The sequence below is a fragment of the Coregonus lavaretus genome (assembly GCF_964263955.1).
Source record: "Coregonus lavaretus genome assembly, chromosome: 10".
Classification (NCBI taxonomy): domain Eukaryota; kingdom Metazoa; phylum Chordata; class Actinopteri; order Salmoniformes; family Salmonidae; genus Coregonus; species Coregonus lavaretus.
The window spans coordinates 34,807,963-34,823,009 of NC_139997.1; the positions used below are offsets into that span (position 1 = coordinate 34,807,963).

A 15,047-nucleotide genomic window follows, 5' to 3' on the forward strand; every position below is an offset into this window, starting at 1 on the left:
GCAGCCCAATTCTGATATTTTTTCCACTAATGGTCTTTTGACCATTCACATCGGATCTTTTTCAAAGCTGATCGGATTGGTCAAAAGGCCAATTATGCTCTGTTTACACAGGCAGCCCATTTCTGATATCCCCCCCCCCCCACTAATTGGTATTTTGACCAATCAGATCAGCTCTGAAAAAGATCTGATCTTTTTCAGAGCTGATCTCATTGGTCAAAAGACCAATTAGTGAAAGAAATATCAACCATAGAAGAGTTGGCATGGTTGTTCATGCAGTGGTTACAATGTAGATATCACTTAGCCACTTCGGGAGTGAAGAGGCTAGGTATCACATCATACAGTATGGGACCAGGCTCCGAAATGTAATTCAAGTTACTGAGGCTGCGTTCACACAGGCAGACAAATTCTGATATTTTTTCACAAATCAGATAAGCTCTTCTATCAATAATTGGGAAAAGGATCGGAATTGGGATGCCTGTGTAAACCCAGCCTCTGTGACCACATTGTCTAATAACAAAACCTGCAGTGACAAAATAGTATCCTGTGACAAACACTTGGAGTGTGTGCATACTGTAATCCTTTCAAGCCTTCACATTATTAAAGGGATAGTTCGGAATCGGAATTTTGGCAATCCGGAAATGTCCCTGGTTAGCCCTCAGAAAGGAAAAAGCAAGTTAAATTGCAGCCGAAGTTAAATTGCAGCTGATATTTCAATAATCAAATGCCTTGGTGCAATCAGATTTGCATGTAAAAATGTTGTTTATCCCTGAACCAAACTCGTTTGCTCCCACCGCTTCACTGCAGACCTTTTACGAGAACGTTTGATGTGATACCTAGCCTCTTCACTCCCAAAGTGGCTAAGTGACATCTACATTGTAACCACTGCATGAACAACCATGTCTACTGCCAGAAAGTGATGCATCCGCAACAGCATAGGCTACCAAACCTACTAGATGTAGAAAAATGTGGAGGGGAAATCAATTTCTGTGTAATAATAACAGTATTTGAAATGACAATAGCGAAAACAATTATAGTTAGCCTAAATATAGTTTCACCCCTATAGAGTTTTTTTTTTTTTTTTTTTCGCAGCTACATCAACTTAAGTTAGCAACTTTCTTCAAACTGCACGCAGATACATTAAGTTCATCTGACTCTGGGGAAGTAGATAAAGGGCCTCATTGCCAAAATCCCAAACTATCCCTTTTAGGTTGATGTATTTGAACTAGCTAAGATCTCTAAACTTTAAAAAGTAAATTTAGTGCAGTCAGGGTGTTACCAAAAATAGATGACTTGTTTGTCATAAAGTATCTATTTTCTTGATTGAACATTATTTGATAAATTAGGAAGAATTGGTGAGGTATGCATAGTGAAAGGGAAATACTACTGTGATCAACAAACATTACCGTTTTGTGCATATGTCTATACATACAGTACCCAAAAGTTTGGGTTAGTACATGATTCCATATGTGTTATTTCATAGTTTTGATGTCTTCACTATTATTCGACAATGTAGAAAATAGTACAAATAAATAAAAACCCTGGAATGAGTAGGTGTGTCCAAACCTTTGACTGGTACTGTACATAGTTTTAATGCTGGCCCATCAATGAAGCATTTGGTAACTTCAAGACATTTGGCATCCACTGAAGGCAATCTATGCGATGGACAGTACAGATTCACTGTGTATCAACAACATGCTTCAAATCATATGAGTTATTATACTGACTAAATAACAGTGGTAAGAGAATAGATTATTAGAAATGTAGGACTTAGGCCTATGTGATATACTATACTTTTTGAAGTCATTACTGTGAGTGGGTGCCGTAGGTGTAGTTTCCATAGGTGCTTAGAACTGTACGGTTTGTGAGGAGTTTGATTCTGACGGTGCATTAAATGACAAACTAAAGTGTAACAAAGTATCCTTTTAGAAAAGTGAACATGGTTGCTAACGTCTAAAACGTCTCGAGGTGAGATCACATTGACACAGTGTTGTGTTTCCAGGGATAGGAGGTGTACTTTAGGGGCTATGTAGTGAGCAGCCAGTCCAACAACCCTTGCTGTAGAATGTTCACACAGTCACACAGCAGGAACCTGTGCGTAGCTCAGGAGATGCAGAGATCAATCAATCAATTTTCTGGGGGATGTGGCCCATTTTGGTGCGAATGTTACGGAACAGAAAGAAGATGACGGTCGTCACGGCAATGGTCACTTCAGCTACCCAGAAGGCCATGTCCCAGCTGTAGTGTTTAGCGATGGTGCTGAAGGGGAGTCCCGCGAAGAAAGCCCCAACTGCAACCAATAAAAACACAGCTAGCTTACTGATATAAACGTCTCAGAGAATTACAGATACCCAGAACCATGCATTGTCTTTTTGAGAATACATATCAAAGGAACCAAGATAGAGACTTACCATTGGCCATGAGCGCTACGATGGCGTGGGAGGACCCACAATAGTTTGATGGAGCACTTTCATTGGCTATCACACCAAACAATGCGATTGGTCCATAAGAGGAGAATCCGAACATAGCACCCAGGGAAAGTATCCATATCTAGATGAGAGAATATGAAACAGAATATAAATAAATATAATTAATAAATGTTTTTTCATATACAGTACCAGTCAAAAGTTTGGACACACCTACTCATTCAAGGGTTTTTCTTTATTTTTAACATTGTAGAATAATAGTGAAGACATCAAAACTATGAAATAACACATATGGAATAATGTAGTAACCAAAACAGTGTTAAACAAATCAAAATATATTTTATATTTGAGATTCTTCAAATAGCCACCCTTTGACTTGATTACAGCTTTGCACACGCTTGGCATTCTCTCAACCAGCTTCATGAGGTAGTCACCTGGAATGCATTTCAATTAACAGGTGTGCCTTGTTAACATTAATTTGTGGAATTTCATTCCTTCTTAACGCGTTTGAGCCAAGGTAGGGGTGGTATACAGAAGATAGCCCTATTTGGTAAAAGACCATATTCATATCCATATTATGGCAAGAACAGCTCAAATAAGCAAAGCGAAACGACAGTCCATCATTACTTTAAGACTTGAAGGTCAAATTTTAAGAACTTTGAACGTTTCTTCAAGAGCATTCACAAAAAACATCAAGTGCTATGATGAAACTGGCTCTCATGAGGACCGCCAAAGGAAAGGAAGACCCAGAGTTACCTCTGCTGCAGAGGATAAGTTCATTAGAGTTACCAGCCTCAGAAATTGGCAATTAACTGCACCTCCGATTGCAGCCCAAATAAATGCTTCACAGTGTTCAAGTAACAGACACATCTCAACATCAACTGTTCAGAGGAGACTGCATGAATCAGGCCTTCATGGTTGAATTGCTGCAAAGAAACCACTACTGAAGGACACCAATAAGAAGAAGAGACTTGCTTGGGCCAAGTAACACAAGCAATGAACATTAGACCAGTGGAAATCTGTCCTTTGGTCTGATGAGTCCAAATTTGAGATTTTTGGTTCCAACCGCCGTGTCTTTGTGAGATGCAGAGTAGGTGAACGGATCATCTCCGCATGTGTGGTTCCCACCGTGAAGCATGGAGGAGGATGTGTGATGGTGCTTTGCTGGTGACACGGTCAGTGATTTATTTAGAATTCAAGGCAGACAACCAGCATGGCTACCACAGCATTCTGCAGTGATACGCCATCCCATCTGGTTTGCGCTTAGTGGGACTAACATTTGTTTTTCAACAGGACAATGACCCAAAACACACCTCCAGGCTGTGTAAGGGCTATTTGACCAAGAAGGAGAGTGATGGAGTGCTGCATCAGATGACCTGGCCTCCACAATCACCCGACCTCAACCCAATCGAGATGGTTTGGGATGAGTTGGACCGCAGAGTGAAGGAAAAGCAGCCAGTGGAAACTCCTTCAAGACTGTTGGAAAAGCATTTGAGGTGACTACCTCACAAAGCTGGTTGAGAGAATGCCAAGAGTGTGCAAAGCTGTCATCAAGGCAAAGGGTGGTTACTTTGAAGAATCTAAAATATAACATATATTTTGAATAGTTTAACACTTTTTTGGTTACTACATTATTCCATATGTGTTATTTCATAGTTTTGATGTCTTCACTATTATCGGTTGGAAGTACTGACAAATCCTCTAAAACAACGTTGGAGGCGGCTTGTGGTAGAGAAATGAACATTAAATTATCTGGCAACAGTTCTGGTGGACATTCCAGCAGTCGCCATGCCAATTGCACACTCCCTCAAAACTTGAGACATCTGTGGCATTGTGTTGTGTGACAAAACTGCACATTTTAGAGTGGCAGAGAAATACTCACTAACAGGGATGTAAACAAATGTGTGCACAACATTTTAGAGAAATAAGCTTTTTGTGGATATGGAACATTTCTGGGATCTTTTATTTCAGCTCATGAAAAATGGGACCAACACTTTACAGGTTCCATATCGTTCCATGGGCGGCAGGTAGCTTAGTGGTTAAGAGCGTTGTGCCAGTAATCGAAAGGTCGCTGGTTCTAATCCCCGAGCCGACTAGGTGAACAATCTGTCGATGTGCCCTTGAGCAAGGCACTTAACCTTAATTGCTCCTGTAAGTCGCTCTGGATAAGAGCGTCTGCTAAATGAAAAAAATAAAAAATAATAAAAAAATGTTGCGTTTATATTTTTGTTCAGTATAAATATTCCTGTTCTTGCAACCACTAACAGGGATGCTCCACAGATAGTGTTGCAGATGACTCAGGACTTTAACCTTTTAACTATATGTTATGTGATAATAAAGAGTATTAACAAAGTAAGCTACAAACACAGTTGAGTAAATTAATTATAATGGCTACCTCTTTCTCTGACAGGCCGATGAGGACAGAGAGAGGATGAAGGGCCTCTACCCAGATGGGAGCTTCCTGTGGGAACAGTGATGTGATGAGAAAAGATAAATGGCACAGACTATAGTGTTACATACATCATTTTATAAATGAGGAGTAACAAAACTGAAAACTTGCATAAACATCACCATGAAATGATGACTGAGATTTTAATGGGAATGTTGACGTTAATGTACCTTTGTCGCCTCAGCTGTGATGGTGACACGGAACAGGTATAGGGACACAAACATGCCAGCCATCATGGAGAGGAGGAGGCCATGGCGAGGGTTACCATGTGTACCCAAACCTTGCTGTGGGACAATAAGACAATAAAAACAATCCGGAGTGATGTGAACACCTATTTTGATGTGTGATTGGTGTTGTCACTCACCCTAGCAACAGCCCTGTCAGACAGGAAGCCAGCTGCAAGGCTGCCCACCAGTCCTCCAACCTCCAGGGCACTCATGTAGGAACTGCCTGTGGATGACATACATGTGCATGATGTTAGGCAAATACCTAGATATACACTTGTAAATTGTGTGTGTGTGTTACCTATGAGGACAGTCTGGCCCTTATCTTGAATGAGATAGAGCTGGCCCCAGTCAGTGCAGGCCGTCTTCACCCCGAACACTACCAGGTAGCCTAGGGACAGCACCCACAGGTAGGGAGACAGCAGGAACTCACTCAGAGTACTGTCACAGTTGGCTACTGCAGGATAAAAGAAATAGAGAACATTTATGTTTTTTATGATTATGCTCTGAGTCTGGTGGACAGAGTAACCAGAGCAATACATATGGATATAGCCAATCAAAATGTACACATGGATCTTTAAACACACAAAATCAACAAATGCAAAACAGTCCCTCTGTCCTGCGGTAAAGGCTTTTTTCTCCTCACCTCCTTTCTTGGCTGCGGCCTCGATGCTGGGCAGGCCCACATCTTTGGGTTCGTTCTTTATGAACACCAGGCAGACGACAGAAAAGGATGCACAGATGATGCCCGACATGGACAGGATGGTCCTCCAGTCATAGTACTGAAGCAATACCATAGCCAGGAGAGGACCCAGTCCACCGGCCAGGTTCATACTGCAGGACAGCACTGCCCACCATGTCCCAAACTGAGACGGCTCAAACCACTGAGGACAGAGATAGAGAACAGATATGTTGATGGCATGAATATGTAAACTATAGAATGAGAACACTGAGAACAGTAAAATAGATATCTGACATCTAGACATGTGGAAAGCCAAGTCAAAACATTTTCACTCTGATGCTAATTTTAGACCACTGAATCAGTGTGGATACTTATTTTATGGTTTTATTTGTCAAAACTGTAACCAGTGTCATCAGTTAACAACCTCTGAAGATGTGCCGAGTTGCCTAAAGTGATTTAATGTAGCTCAAGCCAAAACGCCACTGAAATGGTGACCGCAGCAATTAACAGCAATTTTGCTGGCTGACCACATAATCCTACTCTCGTTCTCTGTGGCCGACGTGAGTAAGTCAGCATCACAAGCCGCGTCCTCAGAGCTTGTGCAGACGAACTGGATGTTTACGGACATATTCAATCTCTCCATATCCCAGTCTGTTGTACCCACTTGCTTCAAGATGTTCCTGTACCCAAGAAAGCGAGGGTAACTGAACTAAATGACTGTCGCCCCGTAGCACTCACTTCTGTCATCATGAAGTGCTTTGAGAGGTTAGTTAAAAGATCATATCACCTCCACCTTACCCAACACCCTAGACCCACTACAATTCGCATACCGCCCAAACAGATCAATGGACGACGCAATCGCCATTGCACTGCACACTGCCCTATCCCACCTGGACAAGAGAAATAAGAATACTGTTCATCTAATACAGCTCAACTTTCAACACCATAGTGCCCTCAAAGATCACCACTAAGCTTAGGGCCCTGGGTCTGAGCCCCTCCCTGTGGAACTGGGTCCTTGAGTGAGCCTACCCCAAGTAGGCAACAACACCTCCGCCATGCTGATCCTCAATATGGGGGCCCCACAGGGGTGCGTGCTCAGCCCCCTGCTGTACTCCCTGTTTGGCCGGGCGGCACCTTCGGAAAGTATTCAGTCCCCTTGACTTTTTCCACATTTTGTTACGTTACAGCCTTACTCTAAAATATATATATATTTTTTTTAATCCTCATCAATCTACCCACAATACCCCATAATGACAAAGCGAAAATAAGTTTAGATGTTTTTGCAAATGTATTACAAATAAAAAACTGAAATACCTTATTTACATACACTACCAGTCAAAAGTTTGGACACACCTACTCATTCAAGGATTTTTCTTTATTTTTAACATTGTAGAATAATAGCGAAGACATCAAAACGATGAAATAACACATATGGAATCATGAAGTCACCAAAAAGTGTTAAACTAATCAAAAATATATTTCATATTTGTAGAATTCAAGGCACACTTAACCAGCATGGCTACCACAGCATTCTGCAGCGATACGCCATCCCATCTGGTTTGGGCTTAGTGGGACTATCATTTGTTTTTCAACAGGACAATGGCCCAACACACCTCCAGGCTGTGTAAGGGCTATTTTACCAAGAAGGAGAGTGATGGAGTGCTGCATCAGATGACCTGGCCTCCTCAATCCCCCAACCACAACCCAATTCAGATGGTTTGGGATGAGTTGGACAGCAGAGTGAAGGAAAAGCAGCCAACAAGTGCTCAGCATATGTGGGAACTCCTTCAAGACTGTTGGAAAAGCATTCCAGGTGAAGCTGGTTGAGAGAATGCCAAGAGTGCGCAAAGCTGTCATCAAGGCAAAGGGTGGCTATTTGAAGAATCTCAAATATAAAATATATTTTGATTTGTTTTACACTTTTTTGGTTACTACATGATTCCATATGTGTTATTTCATAGTTTTGATGTCTTCACTATTACCGGTTGGAAGTACTGACAAATCCTCTAAAACAACGTTAGAGGCGGCTTGTGGTAGAGAAATGAACATTAAATTCTAGTATAGTAAAAATTAAGAAAAACCCTTGAATGAGTAGGTGTGTCCAAACTTTTGACAAGTACTGTACCTGTGTGTGTAATGTGTTTGTGAAGGCCATGGCCAGGAGTCTCTATAAATACTATTCCCTGCAACCTAATCCCTCTTACACATGCCAAAGTGTATTTATTCCCCTATCTTTGATGGCAGCTTCTTAGGACTGTTGTCTTAACTCATTGTGCATTTAACTGTATCAGGAAGTAAAGGTTTGACATGAATGGTTGAGAGTAAGGAATGGGGGAAAATACCAATACATTACATTTATATAAGAGGTACATCCTTTTTATTTCTCCAACATGTTGAATACAAATAGCACTCAAATCTACTTCAAATATTGTACAAATAGACACCACACTATAATCTATAATGTAGATCATTCAAATGCATATGACAGAAAACAAGAGTGAAATGTAATAGGAAGGTTGCAGTATGCAGTACATGCTGATTGAGAACATTATTGCTCAATATCCATGCAATATTATTTTCCTTGTGGCCCCTAACTCATGGACATGGCACCATGAGCATTCAGTGTTCGTAGATTACAGTTGGCATAAGCTGTTGTGACTTCATGCCAGAAATCGCCATCTCTAGCCCATAAGGTCACTGCTATGTCAGGACAAGGGTTAGAATTCCTGACCACGCTTGGGGGAGGTGAGTGACAGGTCCACTCTAAAGGCAAAGGGTGAAGCACATACACATCACTATTCTTTTGGAAGGGATCTTGTAAATACCTTCCCAAAATAATGGTGTGCATATTGTAAAGCCAATTGTTAAAACACAGATGGCTGATGGTGAGAACCTATGGGTGTGAGAGTTTTCTTACTTCAGGGATTTCCTGAATGGTTTTCATTACGTATTGATTGTGAATTCACCTCAGTCTATGTTACAGTAGCATCTCCCTATAGGAGCAACAGTCTTACCTTGCGCAGCACCTTCCCACATGGTGGCCAGCCTAAGCCCTGGCCCAGACCGTTGACAAACCACAGAGCAGAAAGCACAGTCACAGTAGAGGACCATGAGAAGACCACGTTGATGCCCCCCACCACCAAGAGGCCAATGGAGAAGAGCCAGCGAGCGCTGATCTGGTCGGATAATACACCACTGATGAACTTACTGATGGCATAGGCCATGGTCTGACTACTGGTGATCAGGCCTAAGAGGACAGGAGAGGAAAACACATTCTTAACAGGATTTTCTTATGTGGGTCAGTGAATTGACTAAAGATAAATAAAAAGTTATTCCTATACGGAGGTGTGCTTAATACAAGTACATGCACAAGTTGCTTACAGTGACTGCTGCACATTCTCTCACATAATATTGAATACATTGACAAACAGCATTTCATAGGATGCCTGTCACAACAAAAATGAACTATATAGCATAAGACTGCTCTTACCCAAGTCATCCTTGTCCAGTTTAATCTCCTCCATCACAGAGGGCATGACAAAAGAGAAGGTCTTCCTGTTGAAGTAGTACAGGGAGTAGCCAATAAACATGGAGAAGAAGATGACCATACGATAGTATCCATAACCAGTGGCACCCATGATTCCAGAGGTAATGAGACCAATCTCTTGGAGCAAAAATCGAAAGGTTGTAAATTGTTAAATTCCCCCACTTCAGATTTGCTCTCTCCAAATGATGCAAATCACTGTTTTAGTGAATGCAGGCTCTGAGATTCTTTAGCGTTCGGAACAAAAACAATCACATTGAGTGATGCTGTTAGCAGTGTATGGGGTTACTGGCCGACTTTCCTTCGGGTAGAGATACCACGCCCACGTTCATGTTTACACAGCAACAATTGAGACGTGGCATTGGGTTGATAACACTGATTCAATCTTGCCCAGGTGGATGTGGATGGGCATTACAGAAAAGCAGCTATCAGCCTGTTACTCTCTGACATAGCTGGTGCTTTTACTGTGCTACACATTCAGGACTGTCCCTTCTCTTCCAGTCTGGCTCGATGAACTTCCAAGCTATTATTTCTCCTGTATGTGGATGTTGCGGTCTGTTCTCTGTCCCAGCTGTCGTTCCTTCTGAGGGGTGGAAATTCCACAGCAGGACCAGTCTCTGTGGAGGTCCTGGTAGTATCAGAAGACGGGACCCTCAATGCCTAGAAACACAAACCAATACATCAGAATATACATAGATGGATAATCAACAATTTATTAATGTATGATACCTCAATTAACAATTAACATTTTTGTTTCCACAATTCAAAATCAGGCGAGCCAATGCATGGTTCATTACGCAATTATGACGAAAGGAACAATGGCAGGAATAAGGCCAATTTTCAAGACCCTCTCTGGTCAGCTAGTCCCTAGTGGGCTACTGTATAATGTTGGGTGATTTAAAGTCTGGGGTGCCGCTTTAATCGGCCTGGATATCTGTTTATATAGTGGTCGTATTGGACAACCTCTTGAAATTGACACACGACATCCAAGTGGGAACTTTGACATTGACCACCAACATTCATTGCCAAAACATATATAATTCAATCACTTCAGCATTAAAATCTAATTTAGATTTTGAGCACTGTGTAGACTGTTGAGAGACCCAATGATAGACTATTCAATGCTTTAAAACTCATCAAATTGGTAAAGGCAGTGGAGGCTGCTGCAAGGACGGCTCATAATAATGGCTGGAATGGAGCAAATGGAATGGCATCAAACAAATGGAAACCATGTGTTCGATGTATTTGATACCATTCCACTACATCCGCTCCAGCCATTACCATGAGCCTGTCTGCCCCAATTAAGGTGCCACCAACTTCCTGTGGTCAAAGGAACGATACCATTTGAAAAGGGAATTATTCTGCATAGTTTGCATGCAAAGAATAGTTGCTTCTAAACTACTGACGCAAACTCTCTTTTCTGTTATTAATATACCAGGGTGAAGTTTGATATGCTGTAGTATCTAGGAAATAAGCATAGAAAATAACTGAATAGTCAAAACAACACATCCTCAATCACAACCTTGGAAAAGTGATTTGAGAGCACAGAAATGAACGCATCCACTCTCTAGCAAACGCCAACTCCAATGTAGGCCTACATTAGTTCTGACGTTATACTTAATTGAAACACTGTTGCATGACCTCCCTGGACAATATCTTGATAGCTACATTCTATCTACATAACAATTAAGGACATGTTTGGTACCTTGTTTCGACTGGATCCCTCTCGTTGCTTACACTGACATACCCACTGCAACAGGAACTGCTGTCTTGCTCTGTGCTCTCATTGGGCAATTGAGCTGACATTCATGGAAGGAGGCGTTCCTACTGGATCGTTTGCTACTGTACGTAGGTTCAAGGTTGAAGAAACGAACCGACTGCAAATTATAATCCATGGAATCTGCACTGTCTGGCAGCACGCAGAGGCTGAGAAAAGGTTTACATTATATCCAAACTAGCTTCTACCAAAAAATCGCATGCTCACATTTTATTAAACAATTTTTCCCATATTTTATTAAACATGTCATGATGGCATTCTGTAAGATGTATATTCTATAGTATTCTATTATATTCTATCGTATTCTATTTTCTTTTAATAATAAAATTAAACAACCATATTTTTAACATTATGATTTATTGCCACAAAGGTTGGTACATGTCAGCCAATCAATATATATCTGAATCATGATCTGAATGTGACTGGGGACATCTAGTGGTCAAAGGACAACACCTTGAAAGACGCGCTCCAGCTATTTTTGGACTTATCCTGTTGAAAAACAATATCCCAAGGTTAAATAATGAAGGGTCAGTTTTAGATTTTAACTAGTCACGCTGTCAATGGCATACTGCTGGTCAGAAAAGTCCCTTTAAAAAAGTATCTCCCCTGTCCTGGTTGGTCTTCTGGCTGGTCCCACGGCTACCCTGCTCTACCTCTTCTTCTAAAGACACTGCTGAAGACTGCAGATGGCTATCATGACAATAAACCTAGTATTAATAATAATAATGGGTGCTTCTTTTTGTCCTATTTCACACATATACAGGTGTCTATTATACGCATGTGTGAATTGAGTTACCACAGCCACAAAGTAATAATTATGGCTAAACCTTAATCCTAACCTTAACCACACTGATAACCTTATGCCTAACCCTAACCTTCAATTAAGACCAAAAAGCTAATTTTATTTTTCATGAATTTTACAATATGGCCAATATAGCCATTTTGGCTTCGTGGCTGTTGTAACTAGTGACACCCTCTGAGTGGGGTCATGGCCAGGGTCAGCCATTATCAAATAAAATAACATTTAATTTGTCACATGCTTCATAAACAACAGGTGTAGACTAACAGTGAAATGCTTACTTACGGGCCATTCCCAACAACGCAGAGAGAAAGAAAATAACAATGCAGAGAGAAAGAAAATAGAGTAATAATAGAAAAGTAAAACACGTAATAATAAAAGTAATAATAAATACACGATAATAAGTAACGATAACTTGGCTATATACACGGGGTACCAGTACCGAGTCGATGTGCAGGGGTATGAGGTAATTGAGGTAGATATGTACATATAACTAGGAAGTAAAAATTCATGAAAAATAAAATTAGCTTTTTGGTCTCCCGAGTGGCGCAGTGGTCTAAGGCACTGCATCGCAGTGCTAGCTGTGCCACTAGAGATCCTGGTTCGAATCCAGGCTCTGTCGTAGCCGGCCGCGACCGGGAGACCCATGGGGCGGCGCACAATTGGCCCAGCGTCGTCCAGGGTAGGGGAGGGAATGGCCGGCAGGGATGTAGCTCAGTTGGTAGAGCATGACGTTTGCAATGCCAGGGTTGTGGGTTCGATTCCCACGGGGGGTATGACATTTTTTAAATGTAGGAATAAAGTAACTAGGCAACAGGATAGATAATAAACAGTAGCAACAGCGTATGGGATGAGTTAAAACAAAGTTAGGGTCAATGCAGATAGTCCGGGTAGCTATTTGGTTAACTATTTAACTAACTATTTAGCAGTCTTATGGCTTGGGGGTAGAAGCTGTTCAGGGTCCTGTTGGTACCGCTTGCCGTGTGTGGTAGCAGAGAGAACAGTCTATGACTTGTGTAGCTGGAACATTTTTAGGGCCTTGCTCTGACATCGCCTGGTATAGAGGACCTGAATGGCAGGGAGCTCGGCCCCAGTGACGTACTGGGCCGTAGGCACTACCCTCTGTAGCGCCTTGCGGTCGGATGCTAAAGACTCCAGCCATCCAAGTTATAGACGGTTCTCTCTGCTACCGCACGGCAAGAAGTACCGATCCAGCAAGTCTGGAACCAACAGGACCCTGAACAGCTTCTACCCCCAAACCACAAGAATGCTAAATAGTTAGTTAAATAGTTAACCAATAACTATTTTCAAATCAAATCATATTGTATTGGTTGCATACAGGTGTAGAGAAATGCTTGTGTTCCTACCTCCAACATTGCAGTAATATCTAACAATACACAACAATACACATACATCTAAAAGTAAATGAATGGAATAAAAAAATATGGAAATATTAGGACGAGCAATGTCGGAGGCCGGAGTATAAATATATATGCACTATATATATAAAAGTATGTGGACACCCCTTCAAATTAGTGGATTTCGCTATTTCAGCCACACCTGTTGCTGACAGGTGTATAAAATCGAGCACACAGCCATGCAATCTCCATAGACACACATTGGAAGTAGAACGGCCTTACTGAAGAGCTCAGTGACTTTCAACGTGGCACCGTCATAGGATGCCACCTTTCCAACAAGTCAGTTCATCACATTTTTGCCCTGCTAGAGCTGCCCCGGTCAACTGTAAGTGCTGTTATTGTGAAATGGAAACATCTAGGAGCAACAACGGCTCAGCCGCAAAGTGGTAGGCCACACAAGCTCACAGAACGGGACCGCCGAGTGCTGAAGCGCATAAATATCGTCTGTCCTCTGTTGCAAATCTCACCACCAAGTTCCAAACTGCCTCTGGAAGCAACATCAGCACAAGAACTGTTAGTCGGGAGCTTCATGAAATGGGTTTCTATGGCCGAGAAGATGCACACAAGCCTAAGAGATCACCATGCGCAAAGCCAAGCGTCGGCTGGAGTGGTGTAAAGCTCGACGCCATTGGACTCTGGAGCAGTGGAAACGCGTTCTCTGCAGTGATAAATCACGCTTCACCATCTGGCAGTCCGACGTACGAATCTGGCTTTGGCGGATGCCAGGAAAATGCTACCTGCCCGAATGCATAGTGCCAACTGTAAAGTTTGGTGGAGGAGGAATAATGGTCTGGGGCTGTTTTTCATGGGCTAGGCCCCTTAGTTCCAGTGATGGGAAATCATAACGCTACAGCATACAATGACATTCTAGATGATTCTGTGCTTCCAACTTTGTGGGAAGTCTGGGGAAGGCCCTTTCCTGTTTCAGCATGACAATGCCCTCGTGCACAAAGTGAGGTCCGTACAGAAATGGTTTGTCGAGATCGGTGTGGAACAACTTGACTGGCCTGCACAGAGCCCTGACCTCAACCACATCGAAAACCTTTGGGAAGAATTTGAACGCCGACTGCGAGCCAGGCCTAATCCCCCAACATCAGTGTCCGACCTCACTATAATGCTCTTGTGGCTGAATGCAAGCAAGTCCCCGCAGCAATGTTCCAACATCTAGTGGAAATACTTCCCAGAAGAGTGGAGGCTGTTATAGCAGCAAAGGGGGGACAAACTCCATATTAATGCCCATGGAATTTTGGAATGAGATGTTAGAGGAGCAGGTGTCCACATACTTTTGGTCAAATAGTGTACAAACAGCGCCTTCAGAAATTATTAGGGTTATGTTATAGCCTGGATTACATATATTTGTTTTCTCAGCCATCTACACATAATAAACCATAATGACAAAGTGAAAACATGTTTTTAGAAATGTTTGCAAATGTATTGGAAGTGAAATACAGACATATCTAATTTACATAAGTATTAACACCCGAGTCAATACATGTTAAAACTTTGGCAACGATTACAGCTGTGATTTTTTCTGGGTAAGTCTCAAAGATCTCTGCACACCTAGATTGTAAAATATTTTCCCATTATTATTTTCAAAATTCTTCAAGCTATGTCAAATTGGTTGTTGATCATTGCTAGACAACCATTTTCAAGTCTTGCCATAGAATTTGTAGGACCGACAAAACGTTGGTGCACGTCGACATATTCAAAACCTAGCCGCGGTGCGTCGTG

General features: G+C 41.8%; 1 protein-coding gene across 1 annotated transcript; it reads right to left on the bottom strand.

Moving 5' to 3' along the window:
- Positions 1-1,084: 1,084 nt before the first annotated feature.
- Positions 1,085-11,101, bottom strand: LOC311136710 (glucose-6-phosphate exchanger SLC37A4-like). The gene is made up of 10 exons (XM_084170956.1): positions 11,028-11,101; positions 9,269-9,982; positions 8,793-9,025; positions 5,743-5,980; positions 5,398-5,553; positions 5,237-5,322; positions 5,043-5,156; positions 4,819-4,884; positions 2,409-2,547; positions 1,085-2,287 (listed from the first exon to the last, which is right to left on the bottom strand). Exons 2-10 carry the CDS (start codon positions 9,414-9,416, stop codon positions 2,121-2,123), a joined length of 1,347 nt encoding a protein of 448 aa, XP_084027082.1. The 5' UTR covers positions 9,417-9,982; positions 11,028-11,101; the 3' UTR covers positions 1,085-2,120.
- Between the last annotated feature and the right edge of the window lie 3,946 nt (positions 11,102-15,047).

Coding starts and splice junctions, on each gene's coding strand:
- LOC311136710 (XM_084170956.1), bottom strand. CDS start 9,416: ATGGGTGCCACTGGTTATGGATACTATCGTATGGTCATCTTCTTCTCC. Junction 5,323..5,397: donor GGGCCAGACTGTCCTCATAG/GTAACACACACA, acceptor TGTCATCCACAG/GCAGTTCCTACATGAGTGCC. Junction 2,288..2,408: donor CGTAGCGCTCATGGCCAATG/GTAAGTCTCTAT, acceptor TATTGGTTGCAG/TTGGGGCTTTCTTCGCGGGA.